At 44.4% G+C, this 23,122-nt stretch overlaps 1 protein-coding gene across 1 annotated transcript; it reads right to left on the reverse strand.

Moving 5' to 3' along the window:
* Positions 1-1,895: 1,895 nt before the first annotated feature.
* On the reverse strand, positions 1,896-21,402 carry LOC116992439 (MORC family CW-type zinc finger protein 3-like). The gene is made up of 17 exons (XM_033052091.2): positions 21,319-21,402; positions 16,355-16,427; positions 15,098-15,230; positions 13,431-13,645; positions 13,014-13,161; positions 12,619-12,766; positions 12,399-12,530; positions 12,089-12,208; positions 11,615-11,712; positions 9,515-9,619; positions 9,286-9,408; positions 9,105-9,179; positions 8,537-8,579; positions 7,512-7,696; positions 6,217-7,048; positions 5,939-6,102; positions 1,896-3,524 (listed from the first exon to the last, which is right to left on the reverse strand). Exons 1-17 carry the CDS (start codon positions 21,355-21,357, stop codon positions 3,371-3,373), a joined length of 2,787 nt encoding a protein of 928 aa, XP_032907982.1. The 5' UTR covers positions 21,358-21,402; the 3' UTR covers positions 1,896-3,370.
* Positions 21,403-23,122: the final 1,720 nt, after the last annotated feature.

A 23,122-nucleotide genomic window follows, 5' to 3' on the forward strand; every position in this document is an offset into this window, starting at 1 on the left:
CACCTCCTCAAAAGAGTGGTGTTTTGTTGTTGTTGTTGTTTTTAATCTCAGAGGCATTGCTGTGCTTGACCGGTGTAAATATAAAGAAGTCTTAAAGGGTAATGTGTCCCCAAACTTCTCTGTTTCAAATGCAAATTTTTGCCTAAAAACATAATACGAATACGAATACTAATACAAATACTAATACGAATACTAATACTAATACTAATACTAATACTAATACTAAAATGACATCGTGAGAAAACAGTTTGTGCTTTAATTTCTTATTTCTTGCCCATGGGAGCCCCTGGGCCGGGGTTGGAGCCCAAAATGGCGCCCTGGGAGCTCCTCAGACCCCACAGGGCCTCACACGAAGGAAGATTAATTCTGTGTTACAGAATCCCAGAGTGGTTTGGGTTGGAAGGGATGATTAAAAATCATCCAGTGGGCAGGGACACCTCCCACTGTCCCAGCCCCAATTCCCAACCTAGAGCTGAACATTGCAGGGATCCAGGGGCAGCCACAGCTGCTCTGGGAATTCCAGCCCAGCCCCTCCCCACCATCACAGGGAAGAATCTCATCCTAATATTGAATCTAAACCATCTCTCTTAGTTTGAAGTCACTCCCTCTTGCTCTGTCACTCCATCCTTTGGAAATTGTCTCTCCATCTTTCTTGTCACCTCCCTTCAGGTCCTGGAAGGCCACAATGAAGTCACCCTAAAACCTCCAGGCTGGACAATCCCAATTCTCTCAGCCTTTCTCTTCCCATGGGAGAGCTCTTTGTCATCTCCGTGGCACAGCTCACTGTCATTGTCCTCTTATTCTTTGGACAACCCTTGAATTCCGGAATCTTCTCCCTTGGGACAATCCTTGTCCTGTGCGGGTGCTCCATGGGCTTGGGGACACAGGGGCTGTGCCCTGCTGTGCCACCCTCGTGGGGACAGTGACATTCTGAGCACCCATCTCCCTTGTGCTCCTGTCAGGAAAATTAATCACAAACAGCAGAGGTTCCTGTCCAAAAAGGACACAGAGAATCCTTGTTGCTTTATTCCAATAAAGGGAGAAGCCATGGGGCATCCCCTGGGCTCTCTCAGATTTTTGGAGGCCTCACCTCCCTTTTTATCCCAATTTCCCATCTGCATTTCCCTCTCTCTGTCCCCATTGCTGAGGTACTTGAGAGGCACAGACTTCCCAAACACTGATCCCTGAGATTGCCCTCTAATGTACAACCCTCCCTTTGCATTTTTAATTCTTATGGAATTCATGGTTTTACCCCATTGCTTCTTTCATCTTCCAATACCCAGTTTCATTTCTCAGCAAACCTACAGTTTGTTTGGAAAGGCAAGTATCTTTTTTTCCATTCATCAAACAGTGGAATCCTTCCCACTGTTTCTTTTCTCTCTCAGTGCTGGTTTTATCCACCACCAGATCATTTATAAAGACAAATCCAACATTGCTCTCATTATTGATCACAATGATTTTGATATAGTACAATTTGTAATCCCTTTTAAACTACTTTTTAATGTAGTATAATATGTCAGCTTTTATAGGAACCATATAGCTTCAATAAATATCAATGTGATAAATATATCATCTTCACATATTAAAATACTATATAATGTTAAATACCTTTATTTAAATAAATCAGATAATAGTATAAAATAACTATATTAATTCAATATATTTATAAATTATTATCTGAATGATAACAGTGGCAAGAACCAAGACACCAAAAGAAAAATTTCCCATCCCATTTCCATACTGGTGTGCCCAGTCCAACACCAGTTTGAGCCATTTCCATACTGGTGTGCCCAGTCCAACACCAGTTTGAGCCAGGCTTTCTTCTAACACCCAACACTTCAGCCATTCTGCACAGGGTTTATTTAGAAACAAACACAAGTTGGGGTCCTGCAAACTCTGATTTATATCTTTATTTTTTACAAAAAATACATTTTAACAAGTAAATAGAAACCATTTCCATAAGTCCACCGTTGTCCAAAGTGTAAATGTACATTGTAAATTTGCCATTTTTAATATAGACATGTGCTCTATTTTGCCAGTTGTCTACTAGAAATTCAGCTACAGTCTGATGAAACATAATAAATAATGATTAAGAAATGGAAAAGCTACACACCAAGAAATGGGAAATAGAAACTTTGCAAAAGTCATATGTAGTTATATTACAGCCACCTCTTCCCAAATCAAACATTCAATTTCTCCTTTAGAAAGTCCAACAGTAGTGCATTCCTATTATTGGCATAGAGATCTTCCACTGAAATCTTGTCCAGGGACAGAATTCCACTGAACTACAACTAAAAGGGACACCAAGGGATTAACTCAGGACAGTAGCAGTGCAAAAGCCAACAACATTGGCTTTATTTAAAAAAAAATAATAGATACTTCCTAAGAATCAACATATTGAACAGTAATGAAATGATTCTTTTAAATTTATTTTTTATATTTAAATGCAGGAATCATTTTTCTGGCTAGCTCTTTGGGTGACCAATCCCACCACAGAGGAAAAGATGGATTTGCTGTCTTTGCCACCCAGTTTGTCATTCCCAATGAGTGGGAATTTCTCTTGGTACCATTGCTTCCAGGTTTTCCCATGACCCCAGAGAAATGGGAAGATTTAGAGAACACAACTCTAAAAGGGGAGATGTGAAAAGAGGAATTCTCTTTTCTTGCCTCTACATAAAAACTGTCTAAAGCTGTTGAAGCTGAACATTTTCAGCTCCAGCTCACCCTGTAGTTTATACCACAAATAAACAAACATCCCTCCTCTTCCAGCTGCTTCCATCCAACTGATCCATCCCCAGTTTTCAGGAAAAAACCCTTAAAGGAGCCTTCTTTTGGCAGTACCACACAAATACTCCCCAAATATGGCCCAAATTCCCACTACTTACATCTCTATCCTATGAATGCAACACAGAACACTGCTGGGAGCAATGGAACAACACTGTGGGATACAACAACTCTGGGAAGGAAATCAAGGAAATTCTTTTTTTCCTTTTTTTTTTTTTTGCATTTCTAAGATATTCCACTACTTTAGAAGAGGAAATACTCACAGGTATTAATGCTTATATAAGATCCAAAAATCAACCAAAAGGTGTCTGTAGAAAAAGTATTAAGATTCCTAATAGTAAAAATATCTGCAAATTTAATTACAAATACATTTCCAAAGCAAAATCCTTAATTAAGTACATCAGGGTGGGTCAGTATTGACAGTGTTCCTTGAGGAGGAAGTGAGCAGCTAAATATGGAATATTTACACTGAGAGATCCACCTATGTCAAATATATAAAGTGAAGCAGCCCTATTTACAGTCTGGAACCTAAAGGTTATCATGGAAGAGCAATAAAACTGCTGTAACATGGAGATTTTTTTTTTTTTTAAGTACTGCTGATTTCATGCATTTGTTCTACCACCTGCCCTAAGATTTCATCCACCACATCAATGTCATAATTCACTTGCTGCAGGTCCAGGTCAGGCATGATGGTGGCCAGGAGTTGTCCCACGTTGACACGGAGAGAACGGAGCTTCAGGCTGGGGAGAGAACAGGAAAGGATCAGATGGAGATGGAATTCTGTGGGCAGAGCCCACCCAACAAAGCTGCACTGATAATCCACACTGGAGATGCTCCATGACTCCCATAAACCATCAAAAAAAAAAAAAAAATAGATGCAGGTAAAGCTGCATCAAGATTATTTCTAAATCTATCGGTTTTTCCAAGCTTCTCTGCAGTTTTCAGCTTCAAATTCCCTCAGTTTCAAACCACTACTGAACTGTATTCCTGTCAAATATTTCAGAATAAGCATTGGTACAATCCTTTACCCCACACCACCTGGATTTCTCCAAGCAATATTAAGCCCTGCTATTTTGATCCATTGAGAAACCCAAACTACCACAACCCACGAGAACAAAAGGAGAGAACAGAGGAAAAGGCAAGAAAGAGGAGTTTGTCCAAAAGTTTTTGAAAAAATATAGGAAATAAGAGTTATAGCCCAGGGAAAAGGCTGTGCCTCCCTTTTTTTGGTTTCTTTCCTGGATGTCCTTGCTGTGTCCTCTTCCTGATCAAATTGTTTTGCCATGAGCCATCCCTTCTGTGGCCCATTTCCTTCTACTCTCAGTTCCTTTCTCATCTCCATGACCAGTTCTCCCAGTGCTGCCATATCTCCATCAACTTGTGGGGGAAGTTACTTCCAAGTCCTGCATTTATTTGCTAATTCTTTTAGTAAACACAAGTCAGAGCTATAAGGAAAAATAAAATTAAATGCTGACGGATAATTTTTAATGTGTCTAAATTTCTTTTTTTAAGATTGAGAGGGGTGTCTGGAAATCATCCAGCCAGGGTGTCCAGGGGTGTGGATCCAGCACTCCCTGGCTGGGCTGAGCACCAGGAGGAGTCACTTGGCCAGGGCAGCCCAGCAGGAGGTGGTTTGTGCCACCAGCAGAGTGCACTGCTGGCTCACATTGCACCGCCACTCCCCCAGCACCTTCCTGCAGCTGCTCTCCCAGCTTGTGATCCTGCATGGAGCTCTCAGGTGTCCTTCTGGAATTTTCTGGGTTTTTTTTTTCCCAGCCCATTTGTCCAATTTGTCACAGTCCCTCAGCAGCAGCTCTGCCCTCCTGAGTTCCCTCTAATCTGATGGCATCAGGGATTTATTGATTCATTTGGCTCTGTCAGCCAGGCCATGAATCCCCAGGGTTAGAAGAGACCCCAAAATGACATCCCCAGGGCCATATCCAGCCTGCTCCTGAGCACTCCCACAGACAGTGACTGCTCATCCCAACCCTCACCACTCTGACAGGGAAATTTTCTTTCCCAATCTCCACCCTGAGCCTGCCCTGGTGCCATTTGAGGCCATTTCCTCTCCTCCTTTCCCTGCTGTTCCCTCCTGGCAGGGACTTGTGCAGAGCCACAAGGTCCCCCCTGAGCCTCCTTTTCTCCAGGCTGAGCTTTCCCAGCTCAGCTGCTCCTCCAGGATTTGTTTTCCAGCCCCTTCCCAGCTCTGTTCCCTTCCCTGGCCCTGCTCCAGCCCCTCAATGTCCTTTTAAAGCACCACAGAACTGGACACAGGACTTGAGGTGCAAAAGCCTTTTCCATTCTTGGCCTTGCTGCTGATCCCCACTTTGTTCTCAGTCACCCCAAGCTGGTTGTCCTTACTCCCTTTTGACTCCCATGGGGCTGCAGGTGGTTTCCAGGTAGATTTATTCCATGTTTTCCCTGGGATTGAGGCTGCAGTGCACAGGATGCAGCTCTGGCTGGCCTAAATATGGGAAAACAATACTCTCTGCAATGCCTCTCATCTGGTGCCAGGGATCAGTTTGCTGAATTGGACCCTGACCTGAGTCTTTATTTCAGGTGATGTTTCCCCCCTGCATTCTCCCCTCACTCCTCTCCACCTGCTCTGGAGTTTTTTGTGTGTGTGCTATTCCCACTCCCCAAGAGCTCCAAGCTCTCCAGCTGGAAGTTTCAACCCTTGTTTAATTCCAAGATACACCCTGATTCCACAGGATTTGCCTGCAGCAAGGAGTTCTTAAAGGAAAAGTTTCAAATCCAGGCTCTTCAGTTGATTCAAGAGAAAAAAACAGACTCTCAAAGTGAAGTTCATTACACAGCAGAAAATGATGATCACCCTCTTTCCTGCCTCCCTTTTCTCTCCTTGGTTTGCAAGTTGTGTTTAGAAATTATACAACATTTTGGATATTTAAGAAGTATCAGTTTGCCATTCTGCTGTGCAGTGGCCAATCCTGCTCACACAAACAAATAATAAATCACAAACATCACTTGATAAAAAAACCAACAACATTAGTTAGGAGTCACAAAAGGCAGTAGAAAAGAATTGAGCATCACATTTTATTATACAATTATCAGACAGAACCTTCATCAAAACATGTAAAATACAACCAACAAGCAAAAACCTTGCAAGAACATCTAGAAAGAACAAAACTGATACCTTTCTCCATCAGAAAAATTTACAGAGTCTTCTACATTACTGGTGGTAGAATCATTTGCACGTGCTACAGCCTGTGGGATTGAAGCTTTTAACTGAGCCAGCTCTGCCTTGAGCTCCTCACACTGACAGGCCATTTGATTCTTCTCCACTTCTAGGACTTCAATCTGCCAATCAAAAGAAAAATAAAGCTGTAAGAACGATTTAAAACATTGTGTAGTAGAAGTGCAATGAAACAGGGAGTAAAAAGCAGAGATGATTTGAGTGCCAGAGTGTTTTACCTCGCTCTTGTATCTGTCTCTCTCAATGGTGCACTTGTCCAGCTGCCTGAAAACATCATCCAGCTGCACTGCAATCTCATCCACCTCACTCCTGCTCTCCCCATCAGCACATTTGCTGCACTCAGTCTTTAGGTTCTGCAGGGTGCTGCACTGCTCCCTCAGCGTGGCGATTTCCCCCAGGGCCTGCTCATACAGAGCTGTCACCTCTGCCAAGCTCCTCCCCTCAGCGTTTCCTTCTCCAAAGGAGGGCTCTGTCTCCGTTGCCTGATGGCACATTTCCTTTTTTACATATTTATTATTCATCTCCAAAAGCTGCTGCTCCAGTGTTTCCACTTGTTTGGTTAACGCTTCACATTTGCTTTGGTACATTTCTTTCTCTTCGCTCAGTAACTGCAGCTGATTTTTCAGTTCATTTTCCATCTCTACAGCTGTCTCAGGAACCCCATTGACCTTGTGCTCTTCCTTTTCCATCTCTTCCCCAGGAGTCTGCACTGGGATGTCTTCAACCTCTTCCTTTTTCACCACCAGGTTTGGGAGCTCTGTCTGTGTTGCTGAGCTCAGCTGATCGCTTTTTGCCTCTGAAGTGCTTGCAGTGCAAGGTTCCCCCACGGGAGTGTTCTCCTTCTGCTTCTCCTCCTGATCCAAATTGATACATTCCATTTTTACCACAGAAGCATCAGCATCTGCTGAAGGCTTTGGAGTGCTGCTCTCCTCTAAAATGATGACATCTTCATCATCATCCTCCTCCTCGTGGTTGTTGAATGTTTTGTCACTGACCCGAGGTGTCTTTAGGGACACAGGCACTGCAGAGCTCTGTGCCCTCCTTTTCAGACTGAGGAGGAAAATATTAAAATAATCAGTTTATTGCTCAAATGCTGCCAAATCACTTGTTTCCAACCACGTGCACTGTTTAAAATTTATCACTCCAGAAAATCTCCTGCATGGGATTTTAATTTGTGTAGCCAGAGTAAATTCCTGGAAAAACCAGTGGCTGCCATCCACACATCCCACATTATTCTGAAACAGGCTCAGCATTCCCAGAACATCCCCACAGAGCTTCAGGAGAACAATCTGTGGAATGTGGAGAGCACCCTGAGCAGACAAATCACTAGAAATGCTCCTCTCATTTTTTTCCATTCACTTTTGTACTTGACAAAATCTCCAGGTCCCTTTAACCTGGAGCTTCCCATGCTCCCAGAATTCCCACAGGAATTTTAGCCCCCAATACCATCATTTTCATCAAGACATTCATTTTAGAAATAAACAGCAATCTCCTTTTGTACAGCTCCACTCACCTGCTATCAGCATCCAAATGAGGGGAAGACACTTTAATTAAAATAGGCAGAGATCTTCTAACAGCAGCATCTGATGATTTTGGTATAAGTATCCTTGGAAGAGCTTCCTTTGCATTTGGAGGTGAGAATGGTTTGAAGTCTTTACTTGAAGAAACAGATGTTTTTAAAAATATTTCATTATTCATCTATAAGACAATGTAAGTTAAGAATGGAAATAAACAGATATTAGTAAATTCTTCAGGAGAGAGTGAAGCAATTCTTTACATACCAACACCTAAAATTCTAACATTTCCATATCCAAGTACCTCCTTGAACCCAGGTTTGGGATTTTGGGATGATGAAAGCTGAGTGGATTATTGCAAATCCCAGTTTTTCATTTTAAAGTGCTGTGCAGAACCCCAGGCAAGAGCTTTTCCCAAGCTGTGTCTGTCTGGAGTTTGCCCATAAGACACAAACCCCAGCACAGACATCCCTGGGAAAGCTGCTCAGCTGGCCCAAAATGAACAATTATTTCACTTTTAGAAATTACTTTTGTACTGGGGGAGCTGTAAGGGCAGAGAAACACTAAAACAGAACATGCAACATCTCCAGAAATGATCTTAGGTCAGAAACTGACTCTGAATGCAAATGAAACTAAATCCCACTTGGAAAATTTGATTCTGAGTTACAATCCAGACATTCCCAAGAAACACCTTGATCTGCATCTGGATTTAATCTGAATTTGAGTGTCTCACTGCACAAGTGAAGCTGTTCCACCTCTGTCTATCCCCACTTTTAAGTTCATCTTTCACATCTCTCTCCAACAAATCCCCTTTCAAGAACTGCCTGTCCTGCCTTAAAAACAGTCACTGACATTTGACCAGAGATCTTTGTTCCTCTCAAACTCCTTCCTGAGGAGAAATAGATTTGCCATCACTGGGCAGCAAAAAAAAGGGGATTTTGGGTTTCCTCATGGTGAGCAAATCCTGCAGAGCCATCAGAGTACCAGTGGATGTTAAGCAGACACTGGCAGCTGCAGCAGTTACCTGGTGGCTGTACTCCAGTCGCCTCTTCAGTTTTTCCCTGTCCCTGCACAGCAGCAAGGAAAAAACAGAAATTAAGAGCTTGGATTCAAACTGTTCATTCATTCTAAAAACTAAATCTAAGATCTAAAAGCAAACACAATTCTCCTTATCTCAGCTAGATACAACAATCCAAGTATTCTTGTTTATTGAATGAAGATTTCCTCAGGAAGCTGGAAGCTTAGGTTAGCTTAACTTCCAACAAATTGCCTCTGGATTATTTATTAAAATATTTAAAATAACCCCAAACTCCTACTCTAGAATGTGAGGCAGCATCACAATTACCCAAAGCAGTTTTTGTCACACACCTTTTATTCCTAAATAAATGAATTGATCTTTTCAATATTCCTCTATGTGAATCTTGAAAGTTACACAGCCCAGGTCTCCTAAGAGTTTCCTTCCAGGACACCCCAAACTGCCAAATCCTATGGGACATCATCCCTTTGGGAACTGGACTTTCACCCCAACTGCTGCACAGCTCTCCTTGGTAGTTTTTAGTGCTGAGAGCTTTGTCAAAGTTTCCAGAACTCACTTTTTCTTGTAGGTTTTCTCGTACGTGGGATGTATTAAATCGTCATCCTCCGGTTCTTCTGGCACGTTACAATTCCTGAGGGAAGGAATGGGACAGAAAAAAAACCAGAAGGAGCTGAAGATCCCTGGTGCTCCCCAGGTGGTCAGGAAGGACTGGGGGTGTCCCTGGGCCGTGTCCTTACCGGAATTGAGGGTCAGGGTTGAGGGTGCAGTACCACTTCTCCGGCAACTGCTCGATTCCGTCCGGGAGCTTGCGCCACTTGAGGCACGCGTCACACTGCACCCACGTCTGGTCAGGCTGTTTCCTGGGGAAAAGCCAAACCTGTCAGGATCTGCACATCACAGAGTGCTCTCATATCAGATAAATCAGGGTCTGTGTGTTCAGCTCTCTGCTGTCACAGTGGGACTCACTGGATCTCCTCGACGGGCAGAGCTAAGGGGTATTCCTCGTTTTTCTTGGTTTTCATCTCGTTCCAGTAATCATTGAGCTTTTCTCCCAGGGCTGCTATTGTGAGCCTGCAAAGAAAAGAATTTAAAGATCACCTTGAATCATCCAATTCTAGCACAGAAAGAACCTTTATAACCTCCAGTAACAGAGTAAGTGCATGAACTTTAATAGGTTGGATATTAGCAAAAATTTTTTTTGCTGGTCTGCCCAGTCACCATCCCTGGATGTATTTAAAAAAACACTGGATGTGACACTTGGTGCCATGGTCTAGTTGAGTTGTTAGGGCATGGGTTGGACTCAATCTTGAAGGTCTCTTCCAACCCTGTGATTCTGTGAATATTTTTAATTGCACAAGAGTGAGGGAAAAAAGCTTTGCTAAAAGCTTTTCTTTTTTTCTTTTATGAAGTTTTTTGGGTTTTTTTTAACAAACCTGTAGAAATGAAGAATTGTCTAAAGTCATGTTTGTCAGCAAAGTAATGCCTGGAAATACAAGTCAGAGCACAAAGACTTAAAAATCAAGAGTGCTGTTGATTAACAGAGCAAATCCTGGAGAGGTTTCACCAGTTCAGCCTCAACTAGAAAATTTTAAAAAGCACAAAACCAATCCTGCACCTCACCCTGGTTTTGGCTGTTCCTGCACATCCCAAGTGCAGCTTCATGGCTACTCTCAGCTGATGTCCAACTTGACAACAAGGAGCTGGCAAACATTTGATCACCTCAAATCTGCACTCTGATAAAAGGAGCAGGTCCAGTCTCACCCAGGATCATTTTCAGTTTTGTTTCCTGCTCGTGGTGCAGCTCAGGGACTCCTGGCACAGCCAGGAGGAAGAGATGAGGAACAACAAAGCCCCCAGGTGAGCTGGAGGTGAGGCCAGCCCCTGCCAGCCTGTGGAATTCACCTCTGAGCAATGCAGTGGATGAGAAACCAGGCCCAGCCCTGCCTGGCTCAGCACCTGACACCGCCCCGAGCCTTGAATCAACACAAATGTTTGTGCAGTGAACTGAGTGTGCTCCAGAGTTTGGGACCAGGTCACCTCTGAAGCCCAGGGGCACCAGAAAGGCAGCAGTGAGCACTGAGGCATGGATGGCACCACATCCCTTTCCTGGGGAGGGAAGGAGTGCAGGCACCTTTCCATCACTTCACAACTTTCACATCTTGTGAAGCCTGGAGCGCTCAGTGGCACAAAAACCTCCCCAGAAGATGTTTCAAGGGTGGTATCACTGTGTGAGGGTAAAATCAGAGCAAGTTGGGAAGTTACATCCCCATTGTGACAGAAATGGAATCAGAGGTGAAATGCAGCTGCTGCTCCCTGGATGGAATGCAGCTGGCATGAAGGGAATCTGTTCCTGCATGATAAACAAGGCAGCAGAGTGGAGACACCACTGGAATCCCTGCAGGAATGGGAGCTCCAAGGGCCAGGAGCTGACAGAGCAGCCAAGAAAGGAGAAGCTGTTCTGCTGCTGAAATCCCTCTCCTCAGATGAACTGGGTTCATTATAATTTAATTGTAATTTAACTCACACCTCCACCCCAAAGTTATGTCCAGGAACAACTGGAAGTGGTACTCAAAGGTTTGGAGGTCTTTTCCAACCTTATGATCCTGTGATTCTCCTCACTTGTCTGGATATTGACTTCATTATATTTGTTGGGCACCAAGTTCCCCAATTTCCTGGAGTGCTGACAGACAAATCAAACCCAAGGAATTGAAGTGGTCAAAAAAACCCAACAAGTGGAAACCATTCCCTGCTCAAGGGCATTCCCAATTCCTGCTCCAGGATCACCAGTGTTTGCAATCCATGCCCAGAAATTTCCACATTAAAAACACTGTTGGGAAAATGCCTCCTCCTGAACAGCCACAAAAAAAAACAGGGAAACAAGGATGGTGTAGATATTGTGGGAAAATATTTTATGGAAAGGGAAAGAGATAAAAAAGAGTCTAAAAGGAGCTGTTTGCATTTAAACCAGAACACCAGAAACTTTTCTTCTTCCTATTAAAAGATGCAGTTTTATCAAGTATTCCCCAGGAAATGGCAATATGGGATAGAAAATGCAGATAAAAGTACCTGTATTCATTGGTGTAGTCAAAATCTTGTTTGTTGTGAGTTGGTTTTAGGAAGTTGCATTCAATAATCCCAACAACACCCACACCCATGTTGTTTGCCTGCAAGGAATTAAAGTTTATCAGGAAAACCAACACAAAATCCATGCCAGTACTGCAAGAGTTTGCTGGAGGTAATTATTAACTGTGCCTACATTGGGTAAAAAGGATTTGCTGGCTCCAAGGAGAGGATTTTGATCTAAACCCCCTAAACAACAAATCCTCTGTTCCACCCCTCTGTGCTCAGATTCATATTTTGGTATCAAACAGCTCCAAAACCAAACATTTAATACAATTTTTAACAGCTACATACAGCAAAAAAGGTGATTTTATAAAGCATACATCAGGATCTTGCTTTCCATCCATATTCTTTTTTAAAATCAGTGTTTGAAGAAAATTTTCCAAGATATCAAAGTATTTGGAAGCCTCATTTTCTTACCTTTAACTGACAGCCAACTCTTTCATAAGCTTTGATGAGTCTGTTTTTGTGGTACATCATTATTCCATAATGATCTTTGTTTCTGCAGTTAAATCCAAAAGTAATTCTGACAGTTTTGGCCTTTGAGCAGATATTAAGGAAAACCAGGGTGAATCTCAAGGAACACAAAAAACAAGAGTTACTCTCAGTGGGTCTTACAGCTTTCTTTTCTTATATTGAGATAAAACCAACAACAAAGAAAAATTACTGATGAATTTTGGGTTACAACTGCAACAGAAGCCAGCTCTGCAATGGAAATATTCAAGGATACATTGAGAAATTTGGGTCTGTAAATATCCCTCTCGATGAAGGCCAAACTTTTGGAAACCAGCTGTGTTTTCACCTTCTGTCCTCTCAGGATGATCTGCATGGTTGGCTTCAGGTACAGAATACTGCAGTAAGCCTACAAAACACACATTCTATTAAAATTAAAACATTTAAACCCTCCAGATTCCAAAAAATAAACCCAATTTTCAAAATCCACCACGTACTCGTAGCGAGTAATCACTTTCTGGAACGATCTGGTCCAGCCTCTCCTGTTTTTTGTAGCCTCTTTTGCCTGTTTCATCCAAGTCTTCTGGAATCCTGATGTCATATTTATCCTTGTCAAAGTCAAATTCTGGTTTGTTGTTTTTATCTCTAAGAATTAAGAAGGGAAAATTGTATTAATTATAGGGGGAAAAAGTAAATGCAAGAGGAGGTGTTGAAAAGGAAAGAAGGGAAAAAAGGGAATTTGCTAAATTTCAGATTTGAGTCCAGCTTGCCATTTTTTTAACTGCACACAGCTTGTTCAGTTATTCCACACACAAAGAACCCCCAATTCTATTTTAGCAAAGACTGAAAGAAAATGTGAAATTAATGAGGTGACAGACTGGATTTATCTTACTTTCTAAGGTTCCAAATGATAATCCTGGTGCCTTTTTTTCCTATGATGGCATCCAGCTCTGCCAGTAACTTCTCCTCAGTGGAGAACAAGGAATGTGTGAGGATGGCCTTGAGGCTGTTCCTGGATTCTGCTGGGTCACTGATCTGCCGTGGGCACTGTGTTAAGGACAGCGACTTGGAATGGAATCAAGATTGCAGAAAATGAGGAAATTTCTGGACTCACTTCCCAGTTTCTCATTCCACATCTCAGAACTCCTACAAAGTTAAAAGTTTTAACCAACTACAGCACCTCAGATGTAATTTTCTGACAATGTTCTGGCTTTTAACTCCTCTCCAAGGAGAGAATTTTGCTATAAACAGCAATAAAGCGACGTCACCCCAAATTCGCGATTTTTCACCGGGAACTCTGAAAGGATATGTTGGTTGGTGAATGTCACGATGGGAACCATGACATGCTCTGCTTTGGTGACTTCCAGGAAAGTCTGGGACAGCAGCCCCACGCTCATGGTGTCCCCATTCTTGGTGAAGACGATGGCATCCTTGCCCAGGCGCATGGAGCCCGACTTGAAGCCGTTCCCGTAGAGCCCCACGGGAACGCGCCCGTTCATCACCGACTTCTCGCTGAAGCCGAAGCTGCAGCACAGAAAACATGAGGAGGGTGGGGAAAAAAATCCCTGGAAAACTTCAGGGAGCAAGAGATGCAAGTGCAGGACTTGCCAAATTTACTTCATCTAACCCTCTTGTTTTAACTCATCAGGATTGAATGGTTGAGAAACGGATTTTTGGTTTGGACTTTGTTTATTCAATTTTATTTAAAGTACAGAGAGTTTTTCAGCACTTCAAGCCAAAAGAGAGACAATGGAGGTGAATTTAGTTAGTTACAAGCCTAACTATCTAATTAAAAGCTAATATCTATATTATTTATACTTTATTTATACCTCCATGTTGTCCCATACCCATTACTATATTCTAAAACCCCAAATTCCAAACCCTTCACCATGTGAAATCACACACTTCTATTTAACTGCACACCCCTGATTTTAACTCCATCACTCAGATTTGAACCCTTCTCCAAGGCCTCAAGTCAAAAGCAATGTTCTCCTGGGAGTCAATATTAGAAAGTTTAAAACTCCCAGGTTTCAGGTTCCAACAGTCAGGGATTCCTGAGCAATTAAATCCTAAAATCACAGCAATTAAATCCTAAAATCACCTGGACAATGCTGCTAAAACCACACAGCAAAACTTGGGAAAATCTACTTCCAGCTTTTAAGGATGGAATAGAAATATCCAGTCTGGAATAAGGTAAAAAAATCATTCCAATGGGATTCTGATAGTTATCCTGCAGTTTCACAATAAATATTTATAAAAGTTCCTAAGCCTGTGTCTTTCCCCTCTCCACTTCCTAGAAAATGTTTGAGTCACAAGTTTTCCATATCACACTTCAAGTGAAACAGGGAACTGCAGATGGAATTTAGGAAGCTCTGAATTATGGTATCTAACAGCAAAACAGCAGTTTGGATCCAAGCTTGCTCAAATTTAAATCTGCAGGCAGAGCAATTTTTTATTCTTAAGAGAGAAACTACACAGAAAGCTTTTTGCTACTGTAGAAGTGAGAGAAAAATCAGAATATTTAAAGATAAATAGACAATTATTTAAAAAATAGAATAATAATTTCTATTTTGAATAGAAATGAAAAATGTAGAAAATGTTTCTACAATTCTATTATTTCTACAATTCTAATATTTCTACATTCTGTTATTAATATTCCAGTGGGTTTGATCTGAATCTCCCTTTTTTCTCTCTTTCACTAACTTAAACTAAAGCAATTAGTAATAATAATGATGATGATGATAGCAAAAATATTTGAGTTCTCCTTATCTCCACTAGCAGGGACTACAGAGAATTTCCACAGCATGAAGGACAAAAGGAAATTATGAGGGAAAAGTTCTCTGACAAAGCTACGGGGAAGCTTTAGCAGCACCTGCCTGCTCTGGAAATGCTGAATTTATGAGCAAAATCAGTGATTTATGTATGAGAAGCAGGAGTGCAGTGAGCAGTGCCACAGGGCAGTGCAGAGGTGCCCACCTGAGCATTTTGTGCAGTTTCTCTGAGTTCATGCCGTTGCCATTGTCGGTGAAGGTCAGGCAGATGTTGTCGTTGATGACGGTTTTGTCGATCCAGATCTGTTTGGCACTCACATCTGGATCATAGGCATTATCTGAGGGCAAGGAAAGCAAACAGTGGGAGACTTGAAAACAAAAATTCAGCTAAGTGCAAACTTATTTTAAAGTAAATTAAAGGGCTAGGATGGAACAGCTGCACCAACTCAGGAGAACTTCACCCAAAGTGTCCCAAAATTCCCCAGATTATCAATGACATAGCTGGGGGGGAGCAGCTCACATGAGAAGAGAAAATGAAACCAAGGCAAGGCTCCAGTTTCATTTCCTGCCTGCAGAGCAGTTGGTTCAATGTCTGCTTTCTCCCAGCCCTTGGAGGGGAGCTGCAAAATGCTTTAGACTCGACTTTCTGTTTGTGATGTGAAAGAGCCAAACATGAGTGAAAGAGAAACCACAAAGCCAGGTCCAGCCTCAGCTGCCCCAACACCACTTTCTTCCATCTCTTCCCCTCATCCCCTGGGATTTGGGAGGAGAAGGAAGGGTGGGATGTGGTGGCACCTCTGCCTCACTGCCTGTCCTGCAGGCTCAGCTGAGAGAGAAAACAGCTCAAGCCAATAAAGGGAATCACAGCTTGGCAGCTTTCTTCCTATAAACTTTAAGTCCAAATTGCATCACAGGGAAATGTTTCATAAAATGTGTTTCAGCATCACAGAAGAGGACATACAGGTACAACTGAAAGTTTGAAGTAGATGGAGTGTGAAAAGAGCTCAGCTGATTTAACAGATTGTGCTCCCAAAACAGCCCTGCCACAGCCACAGGGCTCTGGTTTCCTGCTCTGGGACAGCTTTGGCTTTCTCCAGCTGAAAAATCCCTGCTTTCTTCTGTTGGGTTAATTTTCTGGAGTGAGGGAGAGAGAAGGGACAGAGAGAGAAGGGGAAAGGGGAAAATTGTGACCAGAGGAGTTGCTCCCTTTGGCAAAGTGAGTGGTTGAGCAGCAAAGTGCTCAATCAGCTTGGCTGGAGTCCCAAGCCACACCTTTATTTTGAGGAACCAGCTGAATGCTGAACAGAGGAACTTTGGAGATGTCCAATTAACAAACAGATGCAGGTAACAGGACCAGAACAAGAGCAAAACACTGAGCATGTTCAGCCAGGTCTTCCCCTGCCTGATGGGAAAAGGTTTTGTAGCAAGAAACAAAAATTATTGCAAGTTATTGAGCACCTACCTATGAGTTCTGCAATTGCACTGAAGGGCCAGGTGTGACTGGTGGAGTTGGTGTGCAAGAACTTTGGGCACAGCTGGAATAAAGCACAAGCAGGAGCATTAGTTTGTGCTCTCCAAGGCAGAAATCAGCCTGTTAAATAAAGGAAGATCCCATGAAGTTGCTTTGGACAACACTAATAAAAGGCTGCAATTAAATTGATTTTTGGTTATTGGCAGGGAACATTAATCCAGCATATTCTGAGCATGGGTTGTCATCCTAACAGTCTTTATAAAAATGTAAGGAACTATTGATATCTAATGATGCCAGGTTACAGAAAACACCAAAGCTGTGGTTCAAACCCAGTAACAGAAACTCTCAGATGTTAAAAATTCACATCTTAAACCAGGAGGATCCAAACTTCATGTGAAGAGTGAGCAGTACCCAATACACTCTCTGTGTCCCCTCTCAGGGGCTGATCTGTGTTTTTAGCAGTTGGATCTCACATCTGATGCACCCAAAGGCACAGAATTAAATGAAAATATGCAAATAAAGCACCTCTGTATGGGATGTAACTTGGAGATGTCATTGCCAAGCAGCCCCAGCCTAGGCTCACATATATTCACTTCAAGACTTGGAAAAACAGAACAAAATATCCATGGAAGTGAAGGACCTGAAATTTTAACTGCAACAAATCCTTGTGTTTGCATTATCCCTGAGGAAATCCATGGCTACACTCCCACAAAGCCTTTAACACAAACCCCCTGCACAGATTCACTCAAGCCCCCTGCCAGAGTTGTGAAGGCAGAAAAAGCAGCACCATGAGCACAGAAAACCAGCCCTTGTACCACAAAAACCAGCACATAATGCACATTATTATACAGAGAAAATCTGAGAGATGTTTTAAATACTGTGTACATATCCATACTGCATCATTTTTACAGAGTTGCTTTTATGAAGTGTAAGTAAAAATCAAGTATAAATAAAAGTGCCAATAAAAGCAAGCAGCCACTTCAGAGCTCCAAGGTGAAAAGGAATGATGCTAAAAGCAAATTCTAGAGCCACAAACCAGGCAGCAGAGCAGGAGAAAAGCATAAGGAGCAGCAACAGAAAGTGCCAAGAGCTGTCACCTCATGCTCAGGTCACAGCAGCACATGACACACTTCCAAGTGCAACTTAATCCCTGCATTTCTGCATGGAGCACCAGTGGGAACAGAAACCACATCCCCCCTCCTTGCCATCTGTGCTTCAGAGCTCCAGGTTTGCAAAATCTGGTGCAGGGAGTCAGGCTGAGCCAGGGTTCTCCCAGCAAACACTTCCAAGGAATTTTGAATTCAAAAGAAAATTCCTCTGGGTTATTAATGGAAATCTCACATGTGGCACAGCACGTGGGCAGAAGGATCTTTGGATTTTTCCTTCTGCTGCAGAGGAACTCAGGGGATCCTCAAAGCCCTGGGTGATTCTCTTCACTGTCACAGAGCTGGCTGCATCTGCTCCTTTGTTTTCTAAGCTTTGGGATCAAAATTCACCAGAAAGAACTGGTGGGGCTTTTCCCACCTGAAATCCCTTCCTGGCAAAACAAAGCCACATTTAAAAATCCCAGGGCTGCACATTCAGGGATTTGGCATCTGCTCACTCCCTGCTGAAACACTGAACTCCAGCCATAGGGGAGGCTGGAAGTGTTGAATTCCCTGGAACCTCAGCAGTATGGATTTGGCAAGAAGTCCTGACTGTGGTTTTGACAGAGGCATCAACTCACACTAGGGAATCTCATGGAATTTCTGAGGCTGGAAAATCCCTTCCAGCCCAGGCAGTCGCAGCTGTGCCCCATGGCCACCTTGTCACCCTGAGTGCCACCTTGTGTGACACCAGCAGGGATGGGCACTGCAAACCTCCCTGGGCAGCTCTTCCCAAGGTTTGAGCTCCCTTTCCAGGAAAAAAATTCCTTCTGAAAAGGAAGAAGCACCTCCCCCGACCATCAGAAAATGCTGAGGAAGGACAGAAAGAACCTCAGTGTCACCATCATGTCACCATCACCAATAATTGTCCTTTTCTGCCTGTGAACCAAATCATTCTGTGTGCACAGAAATCAAACCCTGCATGTGTAACACAACAGCTCCAGCCCTCATTTCCCTGCTGTGAACCACTGGGAATTCTGAAAACAACATCACAGGAATTGTGCTGATATTCTCTGGATCAATGCTTGGGGGAGGGTTTGAGGAAGGTGGGAATTGTAACAGGTGTGGGAAGGGCTGCAAGATGGGACCTGGAACAAATGGGCTCTGTGTCTCCTACCCCTCAGCAAAAAGTGAGCAGGATTGCCACAGGGAATTCATGGGAAAGTCACCTCAGAGCAGACAGCACCACCTGATCACACAACTCCACACTGCTTTGTGCTTAGAGACCACCCAGCTCCAAGACTTGCCACCAGAGCAGGATGCTCCAAGCCCCCTCCAGCCTGCCTTTCCTCATGCCAGGCATTGAAACCCAACTGAAGAACAGCACAACAGTGCTTTAAAGCCATCACTTCTGTAGTTTCCTCCAGAGCAACCCAGCTGGCAGCAGCCACTCCCTAATTCCTGATGAACTCATCAAGAAATATTTAAGTCCGTTTGTCCCCTCACACTTCATTCATCAATGCACCACTTTAATTAGCTCATAATTAATTGAGATTCAGCAAGAGCTGAACACTCACTTGGCCAATCCAGCTGTTTTGCTTGCTCAGCCAAACATATTTTGTTACTAAGTGGGTTTTGTTTAGTAATTTCATTTTTTTTCTGCTGAGACCAAGTGCAGCCAAATACAACTCAAACCTCCCACTTCTTCCAGCTGGATGTCTGAAAGCAAACTGCCCTGAGAAATCAAACTGTTTCCATGTCTGAAACCAAACTGCCCTGAGAAATTAAACTCTTTCCACGTCTGATACTAAACTGCACCTCCTGCAGTTATAACCAGCAAATATTGAAGAATAAAGCAGGTGTTTTTTTTCTCAAAAATGACAGGAATTGCAGTTTTCCAAGCAAACATGAACTGTCCCATCCCTTGCAGATCCTAAGTTGAGCACAAATCCCAAACCCCTGCAGAGTTTGCCTCATCTTAGGAATTTATTGCTTGCACATAATAAATTTTTGTTGTGTTACCCACCATCACTACAGTAATTCATGCATTTGAGTGGAAAATACATCTTGGTTTACCCTGCATTTATTTAACAACTTCTTGGGAACAACACTGCCATTTTCATGGAATTTTTTTAGGTTGGAAAATCCCTCCCAGCCCAGGCAGTCCCAACTGTGACCTGCTGCAGGGATGGGCACTGCAAACCTCCCTGGGCACTGCCAATCCCTGAGCTCCCTTTCCATGGGGAAATTCCTCCTGAAATTTCTCCTCCCAGCTGCACAATCCATGACTGTGCAATGAGCCACATCAAGGGACAGATCCAAATTAAAAACCACTCTTAAAATATTATCCTGGATCACTTCCCCGAGCTGCTTCATTGTTCAGCTGGACAAAAATATTGCCAGAGCAACAGCAGGAGAGAAATTCCAGAGTGGGAATGAGTTCCCAGGCCCTCCCAGTGCCTCTGAATCCAGGGGAAATACTTTATATTCCCAAAGAACTGTGACCATCAGCTCTCCCCACCATTCTCTGCAATACAAAGCCTTTTACAAACCTGGGCAAAACTGCATCAGCTGCTTCACCTGAGCAAAAAAATAAATAAAAAAAAGAAAAAAACCCTGCAAAACCCACAGCTTTCACTGGAAAGCCACTGAATGCAAATTCTCAGTTGTTTCTGCGACAGACAAAACCAAAGAGCAGCCTAAAAATAATTCAGAAAGTTACCAAGTGTGTCTTGTTTCGTTTGTGCCTCTGAGAGTTCAGCTTGGTAAATGTTTTCACCCTGAGAATGATTTTCAACTCTGGAGTGTAAGATGCAAAAGCTGATTTTTGATACTTTTCCCACTCAAGCAGACAAATCATATGTCCAAAAAGTATTAATAAATCCAAATTTTTATTTAAAGAAGCAGGACAACCCTGCTGCAATAAAATATCTCACAAACTGTGGGTTTCAAACACTTGCAAGAATTAAAGGCCGGAAATCAAAATCAAAAAGCAATTTTGGAACTTCAAGGAGATGATGTTTAGGGCTCATCTCTAGAATCATGGCAAATTCTATCAGGGTAACAGAAACTGATATTAGTGTAACATAAATCGATATCAGGTGATAAAATTTCAGCCAGAGGTTGAACTCAATGATCTCGGGAGTCTCTCCCATCCTAAATGATTCTGTAATTCGAGCATATCCGAACACACCTTTTTCACTCAAATATTTCCTAAGCTACTCATCGTAGCTCTCCTGCTTCTTTTCACTGTTCTAAAGCAAGGAGATGGAGCCAGGTGAAGGTTTAGAGGCACCGACTGGGAAAAACCCTCCAGTTTCACCTGAAAAAACAGCTTTAACTTCATTTATATCAGCACAATCAAACCATCGATTGCCACAGCAGCTCAGCAACAACACCACGACTGAACAGCACACCACAGCAGCATTTACCTGCGCGAACACTCATCAGCAGGCGCAATTAGAGTTAAAATGTAATTAGGCCGCTTGCAATAAAAGTAGTTAAGACGTGAAGTTACGAGTTGGCAATTAGAGGTCACGGCTGGGAAATCCCGCCCCGACACCGAGCCCACCCCCAGCCCTCCCCTTCCCCTCGGCACGGCACCGACAGAAATTCATTTTAGAGGATTTGAGCGGGGAGAAGAGAGGGAAAGCCCCGGCACCATGTCCCCCCGCCCGGAGAGACGAGGCGGCGCTCCCCGCCCTCGCTGAGGGAGTGACCCTGGAAGTGTCCAAGGCCAGCTTGGACGGGGCTCTGAGCAGCCGGGGGTGCTGGAAGCTGTCCCTGCCCATGGCAGCAGGCCGGAGCGAGCCGGCCCCTCGGGTGGTTCCTCCCGGGCGGGCCGCGGCCCCGCCGCCCCCTCAGACTCACCGCGCTCAGGCGGATCCCGCCCTGTGTTTTCGCCGCCATCTTCGGGCCGCGGCCGCGCGCGCGCTTCCGCCTCCCCGCGGCCCTTTCGCGCTTCCGGCGCCGGGCGCGCGCACGGGGGCGGGGCTTAGGGGGGGACGAGGCCACGCCCCCCTGTCCTGGGGGCGGGGCTGGGGCTGAGGGCGCTGTGAGGGGAGGGCGGCGGAGCGGAGGGAGGGGATTGAGGAGATGGGAAAAGGGCGTGGAAACATCCCAGCGCTGAGTGCCAGCTCCAGGTGCCACCTGCGGGGATGGGCACTGCAAACCTCCCTAAGCACCATTTCCATGGGGGAAATTCCTGCTGCTGTCCCCCCTGAGCCTGCCCTGGCCCAGCGTGAGGCCGTTCCCTCTCTTCCTGTCCCTGTTCCTGCCCCTCCTGGCAGGGGCTTGTGCAGAGCCACAAAGTCCCCCCTGAGCCTCCTTTTCTCCAGGCTGAGCCCCTTCCCAGCTCCCTCAGCCCCTCCTGGGGCTCCAGCCCCTTCCCCAGCTCCGTTCCCTGCCCTGGACACGCTCCAGCCCCTCCAGGGCTCTCCTGCAGGAGCCAGGACTGGACACAGCCCTGGAGGGGCCTCTCAGAGCCAGCACAGAGGGACAATCCCTGCCCTGCTCCTGCTGGACACACAATTCCTCACCCAGCCCAGCTGCCAGGGGCCTCTTGCCCACCTGGGCACCCCTGGGCTCGTGTCCAGCCCCTGGCCCCAGCACCCCCAGGGCTTTTCCCACTGGAGCACTTTCCACAGTGCTCTGTCTGTCTGGCTCCCCAGAATTTGCATTTCTGCTGATTCCAGATGTCCAGGGCAGGGAACGGAGCTGGGGAAGGAGCTGGAGAATTCCTGAGGGAGCTGGGAAGGGGCTCAGCCTGGAGAAAAGGAGGCTCAGGGGGGACCTTGTGGCTCCGCTCCAGGAACAGGGACAGGAGCAGAGGGAACGGCCTCAGGCTGGGCCAGGGCAGGCTCAGGGTGGAGATTTGGAAACATTTCTTCCTGGAAAGGGTGGTAAAACATTGGAACAGGACACCCAAGGTTGGGGTGGAGTCCTGAGCCCTGGAAACGTTCCAAAAACTTGTGGATGTGGCACTTGTGAATCGAGGGTCTAAAAGAATTAAAGGGTTAAGAGCTTAGCTAGGTGATAGGAACAATCCATATAATGATTAAAAACTGAGCAAGGAGAGTAGAAGCAATGTAGAAAAGTTAATTATTAGCAGATGGAGCTAGTTAGAACTAAGACAATACATCATTTGCTTGGCTTTGTTGTGTCAGGATGAGAGGCTGGGGCTTTGTAGAGATCAAGAAACCATCGCTGCACCTGGGCCTCAAACCCAGGCAGAGCCAGGCTGGGGAGTTTGGGCCATGGCCAAGGGACCAGAGAGCCTGGCAACAAAGCAAAGGTGAAAAGTTGGCCGTGAGGAAGAGTCCCTGACTTCATCTTAGAAAATTACTGACCCATTTCTACACCCACTGACCCATTTTGAGTCCAGGACTGCACAAACATGAAAGGACTTGAAGCTCATTTTAATCCGAAGCAGGGGTGGGTGGGGTTAGGTAATGCATATGTATAGGTGCACTGGGTAATTCTATGAATATGTAGATTATATGTCGATAAATTTGTGTATAATATTGGAATAAATGGGGAGCAGCAGCTCTGTCCCCACTTCAATTTGGTGCTGGGATCATGGCTGGGCAGGAGGAACCTGCCAGGGACTGAAGTGATTCATGGATTGAATGTTGATATGAAAGGGTTTTGCCCATTATAACAAAAAGTGTATCAA

Source organism: Catharus ustulatus, chromosome 2 (genome assembly GCF_009819885.2).
Source record: "Catharus ustulatus isolate bCatUst1 chromosome 2, bCatUst1.pri.v2, whole genome shotgun sequence".
NCBI classification, from domain to species: Eukaryota; Metazoa; Chordata; class Aves; order Passeriformes; family Turdidae; genus Catharus; species Catharus ustulatus.

What these genes read in the sequence shown, in the direction of transcription:
- LOC116992439 (XM_033052091.2), bottom strand. Translation starts at nt 21,357, where the DNA reads ATGGCGGCGAAAACACAGGGCGGGATCCGCCTGAGCGCG. An exon ending in TGCAATTGCAGAACTCATAG is followed by an intron (nt 15,231 to 16,354) that starts GTAGGTGCTCAA and finishes CCTTGCCCTCAG; the next exon opens with ATAATGCCTATGATCCAGAT. An exon ending in GAGAAAACCTACAAGAAAAA is followed by an intron (nt 8,580 to 9,104) that starts GTGAGTTCTGGA and finishes GCTGCTGTGCAG; the next exon opens with GGACAGGGAAAAACTGAAGA.